At 36.9% G+C, this 23965-nt stretch overlaps 1 protein-coding gene across 1 annotated transcript in view; it reads left to right on the top strand.

Annotated features, from left to right (window-relative positions):
* Positions 1-15311, top strand: part of LOC134853365 (uncharacterized) — a 31698-nt gene extending 16387 nt beyond the window's left edge. The window contains exons 7-10 of the mRNA XM_063869340.1: positions 4068-5018; positions 13228-13395; positions 13899-14142; positions 14653-15311. Coding sequence (XP_063725410.1) covers positions 4068-5018; positions 13228-13395; positions 13899-14142; positions 14653-15170 — 1881 coding nt within the window. The 3' untranslated portion in view covers positions 15171-15311. The remainder of the gene's footprint in view (positions 1-4067; positions 5019-13227; positions 13396-13898; positions 14143-14652) is intronic.
* The last annotated feature ends 8654 nt before the right edge of the window (positions 15312-23965 follow it).

Consider the following 23965-nt stretch of genomic DNA (forward strand, 5'->3'; position numbering starts at 1 on the left):
CAGATTCTTTCCAAATAGCAAATGTTTTTGAGTAAATGGACGTATTCCAGACTCTTAAAATGTCAACATGAATTTTTCTAGAAATTCAAATAGCTTTATCGCCATCTATTTTTTTACTTTCAAATTCGAAAGCTCATATTTGTTCAAAAAATATCAGTATTTTTTTTCTGTTTACTTCCGTTTATTCACTGTTTTCCAAGGACGCAGTAAATACGCTTATATAGGTCTTTACCATTGCGATGAACAATGGTGTTGAAAGCGGGTACTAGCGGAATGACTGAAAATGGTGATGATTATCTCAACTTTCGTCAACGAACTGATAATTTTTGAGCATATCTGCATTTTAAATGCCTTTTCTATTCGAAATTTGTTTTTTTTTGTTGATTGTAAGTTTAACAATTTTCTTTTTAGTGTATCCGCTTTTTCTTAGCTTTTCTTCTCTTTATTTTGCTCTGAAGGTTCGGCTTATAATAAATTGGCTTAACAGGCCACTTTTTGAGTCGTTTGAGAAGCAAAAAAGTTTTGACTAAACATTTTTTAGAATTGTCGGCTATGTTACCGCTGTGTAAAAATTGTTTTCGATGCTTTTTAACATGTAATTTTTCTTTTTTTTAGCATATTATCTTGAAAGGAATTTTCATTCAAGGCAATGTATGAAAACTTTGGGTAGATCAATTATTTTGAAACATTTTGAAAAATGTTGAATTATTTTTTATGACTTTTTTCAGTGATTAGATGGTGATATTACGTTTTTAATTTATCCGAGGTAGTGCAAAGCTTTGCTATGCCTATGTTGGTGTTTTTTAAATAACTCATTGAGAAAAAAAAACAATTTTTATTTTTTTCATTTTTTCGAATCATCTGTAAGGAGTGATAGTCATTCGTTTTTGTAACGCAAGAAGTGCAAAGGTATGCTTTCTCTCTTTGTGATGTTTAAGAGTCGATGAGCATAAGGCAGTCTGTAATATAAGTCACAAGAATTTGTTTTTATTTGCAGGAGAAGTCTTTCAATTTGTTCAGTCTGAAATTTATTTTTCGCGGTTTGACTTTTGATTTACCTTCAAGTTCAGTTCATTTCCTTGTGAACTGTGAATAGTGCCATATAGGTCTTTATGATTTTTTGTTTTTTTGTTCGTTAAAAAGTCCTAAAATTTGTTCACTTTAAAATTTGCTTTTACGGAGTTCGACTTGATTTCTTTTTAAGTTCCCGTCGTTTGCTTTGTTAAATGAATGCAAACTCCACTATAGGACAGCGAGAATTTGAAGGTCACGGAAAACTTGATCGCCTTCTAGTTTCGCAACTGGAATTTAATTTTGAGATTTCCCACCGAAATAAAAATTTTACTTGTTCTCTCAAATTGACTTAATTTTGTCCAAAACTGCATATCATAAATTATCCTAGAAATTTAAAAGAGGCTGAAGGGCTTTTTTTTGAAATTCGAAAGTTGAGATTTTCTTAAAAAACAGGTCAGTAGTCTTCATTCTGGTTACCTGCGTTCATTGACTCTTTCCCAATGTCTGTTGGCTATGTTCTCTGTCTCCATTAAAAAACTGCCAAGGGCTTGCAAAATTTGATCTAAAGAATAACTATTCATCCAGTTCTTGTTCAGACCACTGAAAGTGGGCAGGATTTTCGTCTTCGGGTGGGTGATTTTTTCCTCGCAAAATTATACAACAAATAAGCATCATAATGTGTCGAGTTATATAATATATCAAAGCTCTTTGAGAATCAAAAATGTCAAAAAAATTCTCAGTTTGAGAAAAATTGGTTTGCAGTTTTAGCTGTTTAGTATAATTTCGAGCAAGTGGAGTGAGCGAATTGGTATTCTAATAGGGAAATCTTTTGTAAGACGTGCGTGAAAAAATCAGATTTACACCACCAAAGCTATTTTTTGTTATTCATTTTTTGAGTGCAACTGTAGTAGATCACGCCTAATTTACTAAGGTGCGAAGTCTTTGTCTGGTTCTTCTCGCCAGAGCACGCAAAATACGTTATAAATTTGAAAAAAAAAGATAAAAGTAATTTTTAAAATCTTTTTCATATTCTTTCTAAGGGCTACGCGTCTTTCCAATTAAACCTGTTTTTTTTACATTAGTGAGCTTGTGAGTAAAAAAAAAATTGTAACCTAACTCGCAAATAAAAGTGTTTACTTATTTGGTGGCACTTTTGCTATAATCCGATCTGTAGCTTTGGAGATTTCATAGCATCTGTTCTCTGCTTTTTTTGTGGCTAGTGTTTATGATTTATGAAGCGTCCGTGGCTGAGTGGTTAAGGTGAAACTCATAGTTAAGAGTAATGAACGTAGTGAAGACTCTTAAACAGGTATTGCTGATTTTTTTTCTGTTTTTTTTTTCAGGAAGAAGTATTAAAATATTAATGCACTTAGGTAGGTATGCACTTTTTGAGTTCACATGAAATTCATCTGCTGAAAGTGACGTAAATAGCACTCTCCAAATACGAATGTGGAAATGGCGCGAAAAAACGTGAACGATTTCTAGTTTCGAAAGTGGAATTTAATTTTTAGATTTCCAGCGGAATATTAGTTTTTCAACTTGGGTTAATGTTATCAAAAAAGCGCCAAGCATTAATTGTTCAGAATTTCAAAGATCTTAAACGGCAACTATTTTTTTTCTTATAAATTATTTTTCTTTGAAATTCGAAAGTGGAGATTTTTTCAACGAAGTCAGTGTTTTTTATGTTTACTTGCGTTCATTACTCTTTTCCGATCTTCGATTGGCTATGTTCTCTAGCTGAGTTTTATAGAGCTGCTTTTTGTCTTGTTTTCGCTAGTGTTTGCGAAGCACAGCTTCGCCACTGTGTCAAAAACTTAATTTTCAAATAGTTGTGGTGTCGTGATGAAATATTTAAGCTTCCTTTTATTTTTGATTCATCTAGCTATATAACTTTTTTGTACGATGAGTTTATGTGTTTTAGATGGGAGATTTTAAATAAACGGTACGGTACGGTAAGGTCAATGGTTCGAATCGGGTCAGGACTTGTTTTTTGGAAGCGGAAAATTATCCGCGCGTCAGGAAAATCTTTGTCGGACTTCTGTTTGTCTGCTTTTTCGTCGGCTTAGCTACCGCGGCAGCAAATTTGTCTAAAGTTTGGGCATTTTGTGTTACTCGAATTAAAAAAAACATTTCATTGTATTCCAATTTTGGGCAAGTAATTGAGTTCCAAGAACGGTTGCCTATTTTGTTGGTTTTTTCTTGATTTTTTTTGTGCTGTTCATTAAAAATTTTTGATAGTTGTTTTCTTTATAAATTCAACGAGTGTTCTGTGCATTTAGTGCAGTGGCAACACCCAGGCTTGTGATGACAAATCCCAGAAGTTCGATTTCAGTCGGGACCTGTTTTTTGTCGAAACTTAAATTTTTCGAATTTTCCTGACTTTCATGTCTGCTAATTTCTGTTCGTCTTAGATCCCACTGAAAGGTTCGGTTTCTTGTTTAACATTTTGAAAACTCAGTTAAGTTTTTATTGGTGCCGGTAATTTTGCGTAACAAATTTTTTCTCCTTTTCTGCCATTTTTATATTTTTTTTCGACAAAAAAAAACATTTTTTTTTTCTTTCAATTTTTGATTCGTCTTTTTATCTGCTGGTAATCATAGTAATACATTTTTGTATCTCAAGTTATGCGAACCTCCACTTCGCCTCTGTGTAAAAAAGTTACCCTTTAATCCAGTTTTCTCAAATTGGGGTAATTTTATCCAAAAAGAGTCAATTATAAATTGTTCTTGAAATTCAAAGTGCTTTCAGGCCATCTTTTTTTAGTTTGAAGTTTTTTTTTTAAGAAACAAGTCAGTATTTTTTTCGGTTTCCTTGCGGTCATGACGTCTGTTGGCTATGATTTTATTTGTACGTGCTTAAAAAGCAAACTTTTATCACGAGTTCATTTTGTTCCAAACCGTGGGCGGCAAAGTCATTCAAAAAACCTATTTACCTATTTTTTGCATTATCTTGCCAATTTTTTTTGCTTGTATTAAAAAAAAGTTCAAGAAAAATTATGTCAATTCAGTATTTGCGAAATGCAGCTCCCCCTATATGTATAATTTATGTTTCAGTTCTTCCGAGACTTATCAACTCCTTTAATTCCAATCGACAACTACAACTCATTCATGGCTCCATTCGACAAGTACCCCAGCCTCATACAAAACAAATCAAACAGTCGCTCTGACGTCATAAAGAGTACTGACAAAGAATCAAAAGTCACCGAGGCTGAATTGACGCAAACGCTAGACGAATTACAAGAGAACTTGTACCGGTTACCATTCTACCACTACCACACACTGAAGTTACTAATGCTTCATCTGAAAGTGTTTGTTTCGAAAAGTAGCGTAACGAGTATGGGTTTGTACAACTTGGCAATTATGTGGGCGCCAAATTTGCTATTTGACCCCTTTGAAAAAGAGTGCACAGATTATATCGAGATTGCAAAACGAGCCCAAGCAACCGCAGCCAAAAAAGGAAAGTTAATTGAACTTCTAATTAGTCATTCGAGTACGTTGTTCAACGACCATTTGCCAAAATCGATTTTGCAGAAAATCAACTCATTGGGCTGCGAAGACAAATTAAGAGGAGGCCAAACTAGTTATGAATCAGATCAGTTCGAAGTTATAACCAAAGGTGCTAATCATTTAAACCAAACTCTAACCTTGCCAAGAGTGCCCGGAAAAGATAGAATGAAGAAAGCTATCAGAAATTTGTTCAGTCCAAAAACCTTGATTTCTGATAGACAGAATCGTGATAGAAGCGCTTCGCTTGTTGGTGGTCGTAGTTTTCAAATTAACACTATCAGTGAGCCTACAAACTTCACTCCGAGACCACATATGCCCAGAGATGAACTTTCGATCGAATCGGGGCTATATGCGTCTATAAATGCAAACAACAACGAAGTGAAAAATTTGCACCCGAATGATAAATATGACTCATCTGATTTTCTCCAGAAAACGAGTGGTGGGAATCATTATATGTTCCCGAGTTCTGATTCGCACGACAAAACGGACGATGAATCGGTGAGTTCAAATATTTCCGGTTCTTTCAAATAGCGAATGTTTATAAGAGTCGATAAACGTATTTCAGACTCTTAAAAGTGTCAAACATCAATTTTTCTAGAAATTCAAATAGCTTTATCGCCATCTATTTTTTTTACTTTCAAATTCCAAAGTTCAGATTTGTTCAAAAAATATCAGTATTATTTTCTGTTCTGCTTTCATTCACTCTTTTCCAACTGTCTGTTGGCTATATTTTTTGTTTTTTTTTCCAAGAAAAATTCATAAAATTTGTTCACGCTCAATATTGGTTTTCACTATTTGAATTTTGATTTCTTGCGAAGTTAATTCATTTGTTAAAAAGAAGGTAAGTTCCACCATTGAACTGTTAAAGTGTAAAGGCCACAAAAAACGTGATCGACTTCTTATTTTCGAAATAGATTTTAGTTTTCAGATTTCTTAGCTTAATGAAAACTTAATCTATTGATGCAGTTTTCTCAAATTGAGTTAAATTTATCAAAAAAGTGTCAATGAATTTTTATTTTTGAAATTCAAGGAGCTTCAAGTCCATATATTTTTCACTTCGAAATTCGAAACTTTTTTTCTGTGTCCTTGCGTTCATTGACTCTTTTCCAACTGTCTGTTGGCCATTTTTTTTTGAAATTCGCATTTGAATGGATTGCAAAATTATATTTCAATTGAGCTTTAACAGCCTGAATAAGATTAGAAACCAAAATTGATAAACCTTCAAAGGTGTGATTTCTTAAGACTTAATTCATCTTGTTTTATATAATAGATAAGTTGGAAACAATGTCATGACAATTAGATACTTCAACTTAAATCTTTCATAAATTGAATAAGAGTGATTGAATAAGCTTGTTTAAAATTAGACCGTGGATTGACAGGTCGATAGCGACCTTGAGAGCCAATAGTAGATTAACAGCCTAGAATAGAATGACGTCATAGAACAACACATTTAAACAGCTCCGCACCACATTTCCCCCTCTAGGGAAAATTCAAATGGTACATTTGAATTTTTCTTGGAACAAGAATAACTATAACAGTACACTGAACTGCAGATAAAGAAAACTCCATAGAAAACAAGTATAGCACTAAGAGGAGTTTTAATAAATTTACTGAAATGAGATTAGATAAATGTACTGATAAATGAGTTTAAATGACTAGAGAGATTAAATGACGAAAGAGTTTAAATAACGAGAAAGTTTACTTTTCGGCACAACGCAAGAGGTTATCTGATGAGTTGATACTAGGGAATCGGGTAAACTTTCTACTAAAACCCCCGGCATAATTGGGAGAAACAACCCTGGATTACCCCACTTGAAAAACTGACTCCTGACTAGCCATGGCAAAGCGGACTTTTCTATCCGGTGATACTGGAGTTGGGGAGACGACAAAGAAGCGTGAACTACATTCACAGAATGTCTGATCGGGCTGCCATAGAATGTTGTCTGCTTTTTGCGACGAGATGATATACGTGATGAACTCGATGCTGAAAAAATATTCCCGTCTGGATCCGAACTAAAGCCTGATACCTCACGGGTGGGAGGGCCCGATGTTGCAAAATTGGAAGAAGAACACTCTTGAAATTTCGGGACAGACGACTTATCATCGGAGGAGATAGGTATCAGATCCGGTCAGGGGAGAAGCTTATCTTTTGTTGGAGAAGGTGTCTTCGATTTAATACTGATAGGTACCTCCGCTACTTGATTTCTCGATGTCGACGAAGAAGCCGTCAAATCTATCACCGGAGTAGAATCCTGAGTAATAGGAATAGCCTGAATTCCTGGGGCCTCCGAGACCGACTTATTCCCCGATTTGGGCAATGGCAATTTGGGACGCGTCGGCGTAGAAGAAGATAAAATAGTCGGAAGTTGAGGACGAGCGGGTACAGAGACAGTTTTGGCCGTAGTGCGAGATCTGGAACTAGTCGGCTTTAAGGGTCGATTATCTGCCGGTGACGTAGACGACGACGAAGACACAATGGGGCGCTTTTGCCCCTTTTTGATAGACGTTGCTTGTTTGCCTGAAAAACTTAGACCCGTTGACTTAAGGCGTACAGCAAGATGATTTCTTCTTATCACTTTATCTTTTTCAGTAATATATGTAGACCCAGTAATACTCACTATTTTACCCTTAAAAGGTTTGAAAAGTGCCCGACTAGATTTCCTATTAAGAAACTTCAGAAAAATTTCAACTTTACTTGGTTCATTCAAAACTAAATAATCCAAGTTACGTTTTGGTTGGGACGGACGAATTTGTTCAGCCGGCATCTGGTTCCGGAATCTGAGCGTCCCCGCGGATAAATTAGAGCGAAGTGTAGCTGCAAGTACTTGATTTCGCTCTGTCAGCGTCCTAAGGGCTTTGACACCCTCTTGGTGTGAGAGAGATTTCTTCAATGTCAACCATTGATTCGCAGAAGGGGCCAGACTCTTCAGCGCACGATAATGGGTGTGTCAGCAACTGATTCTTTGGTCACCCAAAGTAAGGTGACACTGTCGGACTAGACTGCCCTTTCTTAACCAGCTTGATTCGAGGTCGGCTGTCACACTGCTCCCGACGCTGTTCCGTGGTGAGTAAATCGCGCTCCAATTGTTGATTATCTAAATTAACGCGTGTAGACAATCGCTTTGCCGCAAGCGATAACTCCGTATTCGGGGGACGACCAAAATGTAGTTCCAAAGGTGAAACCCCAGTGACAGAATTTTTAGTGACCCAAATATCCTCCACTATATGCCTAAGCGTATCTTGTATATTTGAAAAATCAGGACTCAATCGAGAAGCCCTCAAACGACGCTTAATAGTTTGGATGGAACGTTTCACCAGACCACAGCCACGATGATCACCAACCGGGCAAAAATATTGGGCAATATTTTTATCTTTACAAAAGGATTGAACTAATTTGTTTTTAAAACCCGAATACTGGTCAGTTTTGATAGACTTTGGGATACTATGCTGTTGAATATATGATTTAAGGAACTTAATTATCTTCTTACCCCCCGTAGAACGTGTAATCATAGCCGACGGATATTTAGAACACCGGTCGATCTCGACCAAGATATAAATACTGTTACCATCAGAATCGAGTAGAGGACCCGCATAGTCGAGCTGAAGCTCTTCATTAGGACCAGATAGAAGGGGTAAAGGTTTGGTGGAATCAAACGAAGCGTTAGCTTTCAGTTTCTTACCAAACTTCGTGCATTGAGGACAGTCTTTGCACAGTTGAACAATATCCCGGTGCATACGAGGCCACCATATATACTGAGCTGCATCCACCATGGCAAGCTGACCCGCATGCGACCTGTGTAGACGAGCAAGTAGAGGTTTCCGGAGACAATTGGGAATAGCAATCCTATTATCTACGACAACACAGCCATCAACTACCGCTGCACAATGCCAAAAGGATTTTACGTATGAGTCAATACGACAAAATCCTTCATAATCGCGATTAATCAGTGCCCGTTTCATCAGTCGGAGACTAGGGTCTTCATCAGTAAGTTCCGAAAGCGCGTCGGAGTCCAGAATGCCCCCAATCCTGATAAAGATTTTTGATCCGGGGCGACATCTGAGGATTTCAAAATTTTCAGGCTGAACTGGCTGTACTGTACGACCCACTGGTCCAGCCTTCCTGAGCCTCTTCGATCGGAAATTCCTAAGAATTCGGGCGTACTGGCCTTTCAACGCCAACCCACGCTGCAGAGAAGTCGACCGCTTGGGGCGCACTGCCCCCGCGCGAAACCGCGGCCGAGCACGATCTGATGAGAACCATTGTTGGTTTACCGGAATAAATTGATTCAGTAACTGCTCGAAGCTATCATTAGCATTAGTGTCCATCACAACAGTCTGAAAAGGAAAAGCACCAAATAACACGAATACACACTAGTAAATCCAGGAATAGGAAGTAATATCCCACAATCACAAATTGGCAGATAATTGGCAGATTGGCAGATAATTTGGAACACTCAAGAGTGGCAGATAATTTGGGACACATGCTGTGAAAGTGACAATTAAAGAATTAAGCCAGCTCAAAGCTGATTGGATAGAATTTTGACAATTAATTCTGACGCCCTCTAGTGGAGAAGTAACAACCGAGTTGAATTCATTAAATAATTCGGTATAACCGAAATTGAAAGAACAGTCGCCCTCTAGCGATTTTGTGCGCTGAGATGTAACTTGAATGTCCAAATTATTGACGCTCTCAGCCGACTGAATGCCATTGTCCTTGGATGAATACGGTGCTAAATCCAACGAATTATCCTGAATGGGACAAAAAGCCCGAGGTTGACAATAACTGACTGACTCGATTGAATTGATCGAAGCAGATAAAGTGGGTACTTGGTTGTCCCCCGACATAGCGGATAATCCGTCTGATAAGTCTTCTGATAAAGAACAATCCCGAACCCAACAATCCAAGAAATCGCAAGCATCGAAAAATCGACTAATACACTTAACCACATATTGTTCATCAAAACTACTCGGCCGTGGTGCCTCAAAAGTTGGGAAACGTGATAAATAATCCACTATTCCCAGTTTACAACCGGAAATATGGAAAATATCGAAGTCAAAAGGCAATAGTCTATCAGCCCATCTAGTTAAACGTTTTTGATGGGTTTTATTACCCCTATTGCTCTTAAGAGCCGAAATAATCGCTTTATGATCAGTGAGAACAACAAAATGATTACCCAATAGATAATTGCGGAAATACTCACATGACCACACAATAGCGAGAAGCTCCAATTCGTTTGTACTAAACTTCTTTTCCTGGTCATTGAGGAAACGCGAAGCAAATGCAATTGGAACCCAAACGTCCCCTTCTACTTCCTGCTCTAAAGCCGCTCCCAGACCACTATGACAAGCATCACATTTCACTCGATTATTCCGATTTTGGTCATAATGAAACATCTTTGTGATATTCGCGATCAATTGTAAAATATTCACGAAAGCCGATTGTTGATCCTCCCCCCACTCAAACTTGCTTTTATTACTCGCTTTCAACGAAGGGCGGAGTTGGTCCGAAAAGACCTGAAGATTCGGCAGAAATCGTTGTAAATGGTTGAGAATGCCCATAAAGGATCGAAGTTGTTTTAACGACTTAGGAGGCTCAAGAGCTAATACCGCATCAATTTTGGAACGTTTCGGCCTATAGCCTTCTGAATCAATATCATAACCCAACTAAGACAGCTGATTCATCGAGAAGTCGCATTTCGATTATTTCAGGGCAAAACCTTCTTCATCCAATCGGGTGAACACTTTATCCACAAGAATATTGTGATCAACTACTGATCCTTTCGAAACTATTAGAATATCGTCCAGGAAACGGAAAACTCCCGTTAAACCCTAAAGAGTATTATCCATTGCTTTTTGGAACTCTTTAGGTATATCTGTTAGCCCATAAAAACCGGTTTTAAACCGGACGTGCCGGTTTGTTCCCCATAAACTATATTAAAGTTGCACTGACGACTAACTTCATCACTGAGCGGGATCTGACTAAATGCATATTTCAAATCCAGTGACGTAAACCAAACATCGCCGACTTTGTCCGACGTTATGATCTGGGCTGCTGAGTTCAACAATTCCAATAAATTCTGCATTTGATATCGGTTCTTATGTATCTGATCATTCATGGGATTTGCATCCATAGCTAATTTACAAGAACGATCCTTCTTAGCCGTAATCACTATCGGAGATATGGAATGTTCACTTGTACATTTGTTAAGCTTGACAATGTGACCTTCTTGAATCAACTTCTGACTTTCGACGCTAACTTTATCTTGAATATGCACTGGAAACCGTCTTCCTTTTTCTTGAATCGGAACGAGTGGTGACTTGAATGTAGCGAAAACTTGATGATTTTTGGCTCTACCAATGCGAGAAAATACGTGTTGATACCTCTGTTAAAAATGTAATTTCCAGGATTCCGACGTCTCATTCGTGTTTGATTGGGATACTTCGCCCACCAAAGGCCTTTCTGGTCTAACTTGAGTAGTTCTCACCCCCAACTGGGACTGCAAATCTAAACCTAATAGACAACGCGTACGATTTTCCGAGATGAGAAATTTTGCAGACTTCACATCGATGACGACACATCGAATGACGACACATCAGTGACGACACATCGACTATCAGTGTTCCCATCAGTTCAATTCTTTTCCTATTATAGTCCACATATACCGTGTCTATTGGACATTTCTGTTCACTAAAAACTTTGGCTGAAGGTACCGACTTCACAATATATAAACGGCTGTCCTCTTATTTACAAAAGGAAGCAGGACTTCCGGTATCCACTGTAGCTTTGAAAAACGTTTTTCCACAACGAAGTGTTTTCTGAATACAACGTAATTTGCCCGCAGCAGCATTAACCACTTCCAATTTCTTCACTGACTCAATAGAATTTCTCGACTCTTCTACCGCAACCGACAACACTGCAAATTCTGATTAACTATCGGACATGATGAAATTACAATTTTCTTCTGCAGTTTCATCTGATTCGACATCTACATTCGCTACATTTTTGGAATTGCAACATTTGGCGAAATGTCCCTTCGTACTACAATTCCGACAAGTTACATTTCTGGCCGGACAGCTTTGTTTATGATTTGCTGAAAACCTGTTTCCGCAGAAGTAACATGATTTCGCTTTCTCCGTGTTAGCATTACCTTTCGATTTATTATTTGGAGCTCGGTTGATTCTATCTGACAGTTTCTTCCCATGAACAGAAAATGTCAATTCCTGTTTGATACGTGTATTCTGAACCGAACTGGATCCTGAATGGGAAAAACTGCCCATCGTAGACGAACTTCCGAATTGCTTTTGCAGATCAGTGGCAGTTTGGGGTCCTTTTTCCTGCAATAACACTGATTTCAACGTTTCTTCAGGAGTGGCCCCCAGGCGAATACAGAGTTCTCTTTGAATATCCTTGTACCTCATTTTGGCAATAAAGATATCCCTCACGACTTCTTTCTCCTGATCGATCGTCCAACCACACAGGGCAGCTTGGCCCGTAAGTCGCAAATAGAAAGCTTTCAAACTTTCTCGATCAGTATGCACGGCATTATAAATTTGCAGACGTTCGATTATGTAGTTTTTCTCCTTTCTAAAGAGAAGAACACAGAATTCATGAAATTCTTGAAACGATATTGCACTGAGGTCCGCATGCGGATAACTCTGGAGGAACCTTTTCCTTCCTTCTGAGCCAAGAGAAAAGAATAAACGAGATTTAATTCAGTGCTCGACTTCGTAATACTATACACGTGGTGCTACTCTGGGGCCTTTCGCCCGGCGTTCCTCATTCATCTCAGCCACTCTGCGGGCAGCTGCATCATTTCTTGCTATACGATTCGCTATTGCCACCGCATCTTCATCAATCCCCACAGCCTCTGGTTTCGGAACAGGATCATCGTGTACCACACCTGGTGGTTTCAGTAGCTCACGAGGATCACACCTTTCTCTCAAGGTGATTGCCAAAATGAACTGGCCTATCCAGGAATCCCAGCTACTAGGTGGATCCGCTGTTGGTTAATGCCAGAATACATGAACACCTAACAGGTCAGTCCGGTCGTCTGAGACCGGAACTGCTGGCTGCGCCATGTGATTTCTTAAGGAATAAGAGATCTGTACAAGACTTAATTCATCTTGTTTTATATAATAGATAAGTTGTAAACAATGTCATGACAATTAGATACTTCAACTTAAATCTTTCATAAATTGAATAAGAGTGATTGAATAAGCTTGTTTAAAATTAGACCGTGGATTGACATGTCGATAGCGACCTTGAGAGCCAATAGTAGATTAACAGCCTAGAATAGAATGACGTCATAGAACAACACATTTAAACAGCACCGCACCACAAAAGGAAAGAAAATATTATCTTCCCAAACTCAATTTTATTTAGTATCGAACTTATTATTATCGTCAGTCACTTCAACTTTTTAGCTAAAAGATTCTTCTCAATCGATAACATCAGCCATTTTGCTCATCGCTTTGTTAATGATCTTAAGGGGCATTTGGAATATTTCCTCTTCGATTTATTTTAATGCGACCTTTGATTTCAAGCACCACATTGCAAATAGTGAAAGCTTCTTCTACTCTTGGAGTTTTCTGTATTCAAGTTTCCCTTTCAGATACATGCGTGAAACTTATAATTATCGCATGCTAATCGGTACATATTATGCCAATAGACCGGTCCCCATAAATAGGGTTTGATCATATGTTTTAGGCCAGTGACGTGAGTGAATGTCACTCAGACGATTCGACAATTGGACAATTCGTAGATGACAAGTTAAAGAGGAGGAAGAATGCAACGACAGCAACCACAAGTCTGACAACGCCAAGTCAATCTGTCCCGTCGAAGTTCCAAAATGCAGAATTACATATTTACTCACAGGTTCATTTGGTTTTCTGAAAACATAGTTTTTTGATAATCAGTGGTGTTTTCCTAGAGCAATGACTCTTTCATACGTTAATTCCGTTTTGTTTTAAACTCCATATTTTGCAACTAGCTCACAATGGTGCTCACTGATAGGTTTTTTCTTCATTTTATTAGTTGCTAAATTAAGAACATCTAAAATTCTAGCCAGGAAAAGAAACAAAAAGTTTGAAAATTGCGTAATAAGTGACACAGCGTGTTTCCCCTGAAAAGCTGCATAGAGTATATCCGACTATTCTTTCATTCGTGGATAAATTGGTAACTTCCCAAATGGCATTATTTTCAATTTTAATGGTAATTCAAACACTTTTTTATCAATGAATAATTCTCCTTTGTATCAGAAACGAAAACATGTGAGTATAAAAATGCGCTTTAAGTTCATTTTAAAATCTGATTCACCCCCCAATGTTTAAGCGTTTTCTGGTAAAAATTTTGGTCTCGAGTTTAATTTGATTTTGCAGATTCAGAAAGAAGGCGGTTTGAACTCGAAATCGAACTCGAACTTTGCGTCAACCACATTCACAGTTGGCTCCTCCTCTGCCAACCCCACCTGGGAAACGAGAAGTGAGAAAGGAGGAAGGGGGGACACCTCATCTTTGTCCTTCATTCAGCAGTTCAACAGTGGGGGGTTCATTAGAGGCAGTGAGATATGTGACGATATCCCCTTCATAGATGCAGTCAGTCCAGTTAGCCCCGCTACCTCGGGTAAGTTATTGATAGTTATAATTAATTAATGATAATAAATATAGCAGGTATAATTGATGTTATCTAGTTAAGTTCCCTCACCTCATAAGTAGCGGATGTCAAATGATTGATGTATCCGCCTCTAAGTCCAAAGGTTGGTAGTTCGTGGCCCTACCTATTGCTTGTGGACATGAAAACACTCCGCCCTGAAAAATGAATGCATGCAGGTTTCACCCTGGGTTAAAAGCGTCTTTCTATTGATAGCTAAGCAGTTCGTTTGCCTTTGTTTCTCTGGTGGATCTCAAATCCTATTTTGAGAAAACGAGAGAAAGTCACTCGTGAAATATTCGGAAATCTGAAAACATGACATTCGTTGAGATTCACATCAATTCATAGAGTAGCGGTTTTGAAATTTTTTTTTCCTCAGTTGAAAATAGACTCCAGATTTAACTTAAATTTCAGGGGTGATATTTATCCGTGTCATTGGACGTACAAATTATAAATGCGATTATTAAAATGTTGATTTTGTAGGAGCAGGAAAGGATAGCGCGTGGTCTTCCAAAGACTCAGTTTTGAGCTCATCAGCCTATCAGAAATCACCTTTGCTCATTCTATCATCCAATCAAAATCAGTATGTGGCGCAGGACTTAGACAACTTCAGATCGGATCTAGTGTACGAACCAAAGAATCGGAATTTAAAATTACCCACGGCCGGTGTGATGAATTTACACGGAAGCTGCATGTCGTCAAATGCGAAAGCACCCTATAAAAGGTACTTCAGCGCCGGAACCCCGTCAAGTCCAAACAGTGGAAATCACGTGTTCAGTAAATCGAGACCAGAAACACCCGCGCATTCAGCTGGCGCAGGTTCGAATCTGAGCAGGACCCCCGATCAACCGGGTGGATCGCCGGCGATGTTGAGAAGTCCGGCGGTTGGAATGCGACCGATAAAAGACTCGTCGATGAATAATTTGACTGATAAGTATAGCACTAACTGCTCGTTCGACTCTGGTGTGGAGAATAATGCGTCATCTAATGACGAGTTATAAGCGACAATCAGTAGAGTATAATTGTTCGACCTAAAAAACCGCAGTATTAATTGATGAAGCTTTTTAGTCGCGACTCAACCATTTTTTTGATTGTCGGAACTGATGTTTCGTTCAAATTTGCAGATTGTTTTTCGTTTGAAAAATCTTGAATTGTGGTTTTATTCGGTGTTTTTGGGCATACGATTGCATTTTGTCACAATTCACTAAGCATTGAGAAAATCTGGTTGAGTTTTGGCTGATTCTTTTATGGTTTTGCTTGTGTATTACTTGCTCGTTGAAATGCGATGTTCTAATTTAGGAGAAAGATTTGAAATCAAATTAGTCGCTGATCACTTTTTCAAATTGATTGTGCTTTCACTGAAAAATGAACAACATTTGACACCATTTGAGCTTCGAACTGCGATGATGCGGATCTAGTAACACATCTAATTAAAAACTCTGACGAATTAAACATTTTCAAAAAGTAAATAACTTTAAACAATCATGCCAAAAAACCGTCACCGTCTGCATAATGGCACAATGATTTAAGATCTCGACGCTTGTGCAGTATTTGTGGCTTTATTATTTGTTGTCCTCGTTAAGATATTTATGAAGATAAATTGTCTGTCTTCGTGATAATTACTATCAAAATGGTCGTCTTTAGATTAATGGAATTGTAATTCTCATCGAAATGTGTGATTTCATAATTTTACTACAATTAGATTATATTTTTGTATAGTCATTTGATATTACTCAGATTTACGCATCCATATATTTTTATTTTACAATTAATTTATTGAATAAAATTAAAACTTGAACGAAGCTTTTTTCAAGTCAACGTAGTGAAGACATTTTAAAAGGTCGTGATGATTAGGAATCCATCGGCGTAGTTCAGACTCTTATATAGGTTGAGATGCGTGTTTTTCCCCGTTTTTTTTCAGGAAAAGTCTTGAAATTTGTTCAGGCCATGAATGTAGTGAATACTCTTAAATAGGTCTTGGCGATATGTTTGTTTTGTTTGTTTTTGAAGGAACTTTTAAATTTACTGACGCTAAAATCTGATTTGTTGACGCTAAAATCTGATTTATTGATACTAAAATCTGATTTGTTGACGCTAAAATCTGTAATTGTCACGAAAACGTGGTCGGGCTCTTGTTAAGAAAGTGGAGTGTAATAAATAGGTTTCCCAGCGGAATCAAAAAAATATATATTGATCAACTTTTTTGCAATCTGGCCAACTTTATGCAGAAAGTACTATCATAAATTGTTTTAGAAATTCGAAGAGTTTTAAGGCATAAAAATTTTTTAAGGGCATACAAAACCATCAGTCTTACAAAGTTTTAATTTGTTGAACTAATGCTTTTCGCCGTTTAACCGCCGTTTTAGTTTTAACCACCAGCTGAATTAGGAGGACCCCTGCCGACTCAAAGGATCCCTCCTTTGTACTATTTTGAGATATCCCCTTTTGACTGCCTGACTCTAAAATTTTTCTGAAGGCGCTTTCGGCGCCAATATATACTAATTTTTAGGGGTGAGCGCGCGCGCCGAAAAAACGGCTTTTTTGGTAAAATGTTTTTATAAAAAGTGCCTAAAAACGCTATTTTTGGCCTGTTTTTTTTTTCAAAATTTATCCTGCGGCACAAACATGGTTGCCAAAACAGTGTCTTTTTAGTGCTTTGGGAGAGCTCGAAAAATCCTTTTTGTCCCTCTCGAGAAAATCCTAGATCCGCCCTTGCGAATGTTTATACAGTATCAATAGGTGTCAATGAACGTATTTCAGACTTTTATAAAGGTCGCGCTGCTTTTTTTTTCAGAAAATTCCTAAATTTCTTCAAGCTCAAATTTACTTTTTCGTAGTAAAGTTCAGTTCATTTTCTTAGTTCAAAGGAAGGCAAACTTCAATATCGAACCTTGAATGTGTATAACTCACCAAAAACCTGATTGACTTCTACTTTCGCCTTCTACTTTAATTTTCAGACTTCCAAGCGAAATAAAAGTTTTTTTTTGAGTTTTCTGAAAATGGGTTGTTTTTATCAAAAAAGTGCCAGTCATAAGATGCTCTGGAAGTTATCGATCGTTGTTTTCGTCCTACGAAACAAGGAGACAACGCTTTTTCAAGTCAGGTTTGATCACACTAGTACTGAAAAAAGTAATTCATTTTAATTTAATTGAAATATATAAATAAAAAAACCTGCAGGCTCATGCAAATATTCAGTCTTTTTTCCATCAAAAAAAAAGATATAGAAAATAATATACATTGATATGCTTTTTGTTTGCTTAATTATGTAAAACAATGATTACGTGAGTGTTAAAAGTTTGTTCTGGCAAAATTTTCGACAAAACTGTATAAAAAACCAAATAGATTTTAACTCAATTGCGAAAGAGGTGCAACCTATTGCTTGGCTCTTCTCCTTGACAATGCAAGCTGATATCATGTTTTGAAGGGTTATTGTTTTTTTTTCTCAAAACCGAAGTTGGAAGATAGGTTTTTTTTTACTTTTCTCATGATGAATCTCTCCTAATTGTATGATAATCATTTGGTATTCATCATCATCATCATCATCACATATGTTATTTCGACACCAATTATTCCTCCCATTATGAGCACTGTTTGTACATCCAAGTTTTTCATATCATTGAGAACCTGATTGCTACAAAGGGTTGAGAGAGTTCCACCAGGGCACGAAACTGTCACGAAATCTGGCAGAAAAATCCCATAAACTAGCGATGATCCCAAAACAGCATATGTCACTCTCTTGATCTTATCATATGTATTGATCTAATACAAGCATATGTATTGATGTAAAATCTTCCAAAATAAACAGTTACACATTGCCTTAGTTTTTATCGTCTACAAATTTTGTTCACTGATTTCAGCACTTGTCGCACGTATAAAATGAATTTGAGTTTCGGGGTGTGAGTTTTGAGTTTCTTGAGTTCACTTCAAAATCATTTACTTCTGTTTCGTATTTTAATTTTGAGAATTCACAGTGCAACGAATGTTTTATCTAGTGACGCATTTTCTCTAAATGGGTTGGTTTTTGAAAATTGTCAATGATTATCGAAAATTGAAGACTTTTAGCACGATTTTCGAAACCGCTTGTTCGTTGTGTTTTGACTTGAGCGCAGAAGCGGATTTAGGGGGGGTAGGTAATGCGAACGCCGCCCCCCCCCCCCCCCCCCCCCCTCCCCCCCCCCCCCTCCTCAGGGATTCAATCACATTGCCGACACAAAGGGTCCCCCTTTTATAATGTTCTGAGATATCAATTTGTGGTGACAGACCCTAAAATTTTTCTAAAGGCGCCTTTGGCGCCGATATATACTAACGTTGACGGGGGAGAGCGCCCGAAGAAACGCGATTTTTTGGTCAAAATTTTCCAAAAAGTGCCTGAAAACGTTTTTTTTTTGCCTTTTTTAAAAGTTTTGTCTGCGGCGCAGAAAATTTGGCCTAAGTAGGGTCTTTTTAATGCTTCGCGAGAGCTCGGAAAATCAATTTGGTCGACCTAAAAAAAGGTTGGCATTTTTTTTTTGAAAATCCGCCCACCCCCCTCAAGAAAATCCTAGATCCGCCCCTGCTTGAGCGTATAAAATGTCTTGTTTTTTTCTTTTTAAACTGTTTTGCATGATTTCCTAATCACTTGAGTTCGTCGTACTTATTTTTCGCGCGTTCCTGTGCTATTTTTTTTATATATTGTATGCACGTGATGCGAACCTCAGTTTGACACATTAGAAAGTTGTGAAACGCTTGCGGCCATATTGTGCGCCGTTTGATATAATATGGAAAAGACACCGATCAAACAGTTGTTCGAGTAGTTTGGGCACATATGATATACTAGACGTCTCGTATCATGGTGCAGCCCTGAATGTTCGCACTCACTGCTTTTTAAGGCCTTTTAAGGTCTATCGCGCGTTAATTGTCAAAAATTGGCCATATTAGCTAATTTAATTCCCCATCACCTACCTAAAAATATAATCACAGGTTAAATGTCTTTGCAAATTTGAGCTCAGGACAACAATATCTTTGGATTATTATTTTTAAAATGGTCAAAAATTGCTAGTCGAAAGGTTGAAATTTGTTTGGAAAAAAAACCCCTGGGTCAATTAAATACTCTTTGAAAAATTCAAGAACGGTATTTTTATTCAAAGTCATAAAATTTTTCCAAATTGTTTTTTTTTTCATATTCAATGGCAATTTGCTCTCATTTGTTGAGAGACTAGTGCCTCGTTTGCTGGTCTTTGCTGAAGTGAATAATTTGCTTTGCGGTCTGCTTGGCGTAACAAGGAATATGTTTCCTTCTATAACTTCTTCTAAGCTGATTTTTTTGGCTCCGTTTTCTCTCTGATTAATGTTCTACTGAAGACACTGATTCAGCTGAAAAATATCGAATCAAAACTGCTAGAATAATTGTTCCGACTTTCGATACGGAAGTAACGGAATATTTGTGCTCGGGGTGGGTTTTTTCTTCAGACAAATTTCTAACGAGCCATTTTTGACGGAATTTTATAAATATTTTTTAAAATTAATGTTGTCTTGATCTCAAGTTTGAAAAGATATTTCACCTGTGATTCTTTTTTTTAAATAAAGTTATGGGGCTTTAAAGATTGCCATTGTGGCCAATTTGAGACAATTAACGCGCGATATATTTCGTGCTAACGCGTAAGCGGAGATTTAATCCGCCTTAGAAATCGTTCCAAGTTGGTGGTTGAATGAAGCTTATTTGCCATAATTGATTTGTTAAAATGAGCGAAATCTATCCTTTTGTACTTTATATGGCGTGTGGGGTGGTGAAAAACCTTCATTATTTTATTCAACTTATATTTTTTATTGAACAATTTTTTTCTAAATTTTTTTGAAAATTAGTGAAAAGAGTCGTTAAAAGAAACCTAATAAAATCTCTTTAAAAAGCAAAATTATCCAAAGTGTTAGCAGAAAAAGTTTTTCCAAAATATTAGCAGTCTAAAAATCAGTCTTGAAAGATTTTTAAAACATTAAAATTGGTTGTATTTAGGATACTCTATTCTTGCCCGAGTGGACAGAAAATGATAGTCATAAAATTCCATATATATTGTTCATACATTAAGAAAAATTACGACTCGCAATCTCTCATACATGGTATTTGGATTACAATCAATTGTCCATTAAGACATTTTGTACACATGCGAGCTATGTGACCAGCATTTTACCATAAAAGTAAGAAAAACAGAATAATACCTTCGCTTTAAATGGTTTCGCTCATCTTGAAGTACGAAAACCGATTAGTTTCTAAATGGAAAAAATGCCATACATCATATGGCAAAACTTTTACATATAATGTGAACATGAAATAATTGAAGAATCGGAAGTTCTATAGAGTTATTAAACAATCAATTAACTTTTCGTAAATGGTTAGAAAACTAGAGTCACGGGAATTAAAACTTCTAACTTCTTTGATTTTAACGTGAGAGCGAATGATTTTTTTTCCACTTTTTGTCGCTTTCTTATTTTGTTTTGACGGCATTAAAGAGTCACTTTATCATACTAGTTCCTGAGGCTTTCTTGCTGTGGAAACATTCACGCAAATAGTATAAGGAATTTAAATAAGGTTCGACAATTTTTAGAGAGAATACATCTGATTATAAGAATTTTAAGCTCGGATCTGGGTAGTCATTTTCTTCTTTTCTGTCTTACAGCGATCACCAACGCTCGAAATTTTGAGATGTTTTTAACGCCGGAGCTACTAATTTTTTCAGTTCTTGCAGATTTTAGGCGGACACAAATTAAGTCGAGAGAGCTCATAAGCTACCCGAAGAACCAATTCGAACCCACAAATTCAACTTTTTTATTTTAGTTGCGACAATCTTCGCTCAAGAAGAGCAACTTCGAAACTAGTCAAGATTATCTGGTTTTTTGACGCATTTGAAACAAGTTTTCTCAAATTTAAGCCCGCTTAAGTCGTCCCAAACAGTTTTCATTTTTTCATTGAAATCAAAAAACTTTAAAATCTATGTCATGTGACTGTATAAAATTAACAAATCGTTTTTTGGATGTTTTTGACAAGTTATGGGTAATTTATCATTGGATATAAGTTCATTTCTTCCTTATTAAAACGAATAACATTTAATTCTGTTTTTGGAAAAACAGTCGTAGTGATTTTCTTTTTTGTGTGTGTGTTGTTTGGTGAACTAAGTGTAGACTACCTAATAGACAAAAACTTACAATGGTTGTTTTTAAAACCGTTCCTTCATAACATCATACGTTTTTTAATGGAAGAATGCTTTTTTTAAGACTCGCTTCTATGGTCGTATATTTCTATTATGATAAAATGTTAGTAATTGAGGTCTCATATATGAAAACTGTGTGACTTGCGTTTTTTATTAGAAAAAACGTATCGATTTGATAAAACATTTTTGGCGTTTAGATATTAACCGGGCAGGTTCGGATCTCATCAACCAATTAGAGAAAATCAACCCGATAGGAGCCATGCGTAATTTTTTGCCAATTTTCTTGCCGCAAATATTTGACAAAATGACCAAAAAACCTCAGACTGTTTGTCTGAAAACTCAGACTGTGTGGCCAAAAATTACAATAGAACGAGACTGCTCGTATCAGACCCTGAATGCTTCGACTGCCTTTTTAGGTCTATGGAGCAGTAATAACATGAAAAATCCCTTCTAGTAACAAATCAATTATAACATATAAGCTTCCTTCAACCAATTTGGGACCATTTCTGAGACGGATTAAATCTCCGCTTACGCGAAATTGCCCAAAAATGGCAACCTTTAAACTTCAGGAAAAATGTCTTTCAAACTTAAGCTCAGGACAACAATACCTTTTGAATGATATGAAAAAATTTGTCAAAAATGGCTAGTTAAAAAGTCGAAAATTATCTGAAGAAAAAACACGAGGAGCACTAATTTTCCGTTACTTTCGTAGCTAACTGTTTGCAATCTGTTTTCTACTGTTATTATACTGACTTTTAAACCACTAATTTATTCTGTCTTTGTATGTATTTGAAAACTTTTTCAATGAAACCAAACGAAAAAATGGCGTGTTCTTTTTCTTCACTCTATTTTGCTTAATTAACTCTCAGGAAGATTTTTCTCGTTTCTTACTAATGCTTTTAGGCAAAAGTTGACCAGTTTCCTTTCTAAACTGACACTGACTAGGTGCCCACATGGTCTGGTACCATAAACAACGACCACAAAATTGTTGGATTTTGTAAAATAATTTCCCATACTTATGACTGGGCTGGTCAAAATTGAATCAGATCTGATCATACATGCTATTAATTCTGGCTAATAGGATTGTAAGAGAAACTGATTTAATAACAAACTTGACTAGTTCAAACGCCATAGATGATGTTGAAAAGATACTTTTTTTGTAACAACAAAATAAGTTTTAAAATGTGTTCACAATAATGAAAATTTACGGCTTTTCGTCATGAATATGGATCTCATTTTCAGATTTTATTTTCGACTTAGATGCGCCTAAGTTGCAATTGAATTTCCTATGTGTTTTAAGTTTCTATGGTAAAAAATGGATCTCAATTCGTTTCATAGTTTATATTCGGTTTATTTGCGCCTAAGTTGCTATTGACTTCGTAGGTTGTTTTTCGGTGTTTGTCTAATGAAACCAGGGGCGGATTTAGGGGGGGGGGGGGGGGCGGGGGGCGGACGCCCTCTCCCCTCAGGGATTCGACCCCCTGCCGGCCCAAAGGGTCCCCCCTTTGATACTTTTTAATGAATCCATTTTTGGCCTACCGACCCTAAAATTTTTCTAAGGGCGCCTTTGGCGCCAATATTAACTATTTTTTAAGGGGAAGCGCCCGCCAAAAAAAACGCGATTTTTTTGTCAAAATTTTTCAAAAAGTGCCCAAAAACGGCTTTTTTGACTGTTTTTCAAAAATTTGCCTGCGGCGCACAAAATTTTGCCAAAATAGGGGCAAAACAATGCTTTGGGAGAGCTCGAAAAATCAATTTGGTCGACCTAAAAAAAAAAAAGCCGTCAAAATTTTCGAAAATTTTTTGAAAATCCGCCCCCCTCGAGAAAATCCTAGATCCGCCCCTGAATGAAACGTTAAGATTTCATTGGTTTCCAGGCACCCTTAACTTTAGGTCTCGTTAACTATCCAGTCGTCCCCTTATTGCAATAGTTTTAAAATTTTAAGGTAAAAAATTACCGATTCTTAATCGTTAAATTAGTTTTGCATCATGGGGTTTGCAACTCGACACTTGGTACATCAGTTGGTCCAAGGAGTGATTAACAAGATTCCTGGTTTTCGCATGATGTAGAAAATCAGGTTAAAAATGATATCTCAAAATTTTCTGTCATAAAAAAGTTTCTCGTTGAGCAGAAATAGTTTTTAGAGAAAGTCGGAACGTTTTTTTGATTAATTTTGAAAGTCTACCCCTCTTAAACTTTGTTGGGCTACAAGAGGCTCTTCATGATGTTTTGTTTGCAATTGATCTGCTAGATTTGGCGTAACTTTTGAGAAACTACAAAGTCCCGTGTTTGGGTTTGATTTTGGGCCCAAATTCTGCAAAACAAAATCAACAAAATTGATTCCTTGAAAATGTCGTCATCGTTTGTTCTTTACAACCCAGTTTGGGAAAAAAAGCTTTGTAAACTTCAAGTTACATTATTTTAGCCCGGTTTCTTTAAGTTAGAAACGTAGTACCTGAATTGCATGCAGAATTCGTGCGATTCAGGAAATCTTTTAATTTATCTTTTAATGTATCTTTTACTGTACCTTTAAATTTGAAAAAATTTAGTATCTTGACACTTTTTGGACGTTTCAATGGTTTTTTTTTACTTTATTTTGATATGAAAAATACCA

Source organism: Symsagittifera roscoffensis, chromosome 8 (genome assembly GCF_963678635.1).
Source record: "Symsagittifera roscoffensis chromosome 8, txSymRosc1.1, whole genome shotgun sequence".
In the NCBI taxonomy this organism is placed as follows: domain Eukaryota; kingdom Metazoa; phylum Xenacoelomorpha; order Acoela; family Convolutidae; genus Symsagittifera; species Symsagittifera roscoffensis.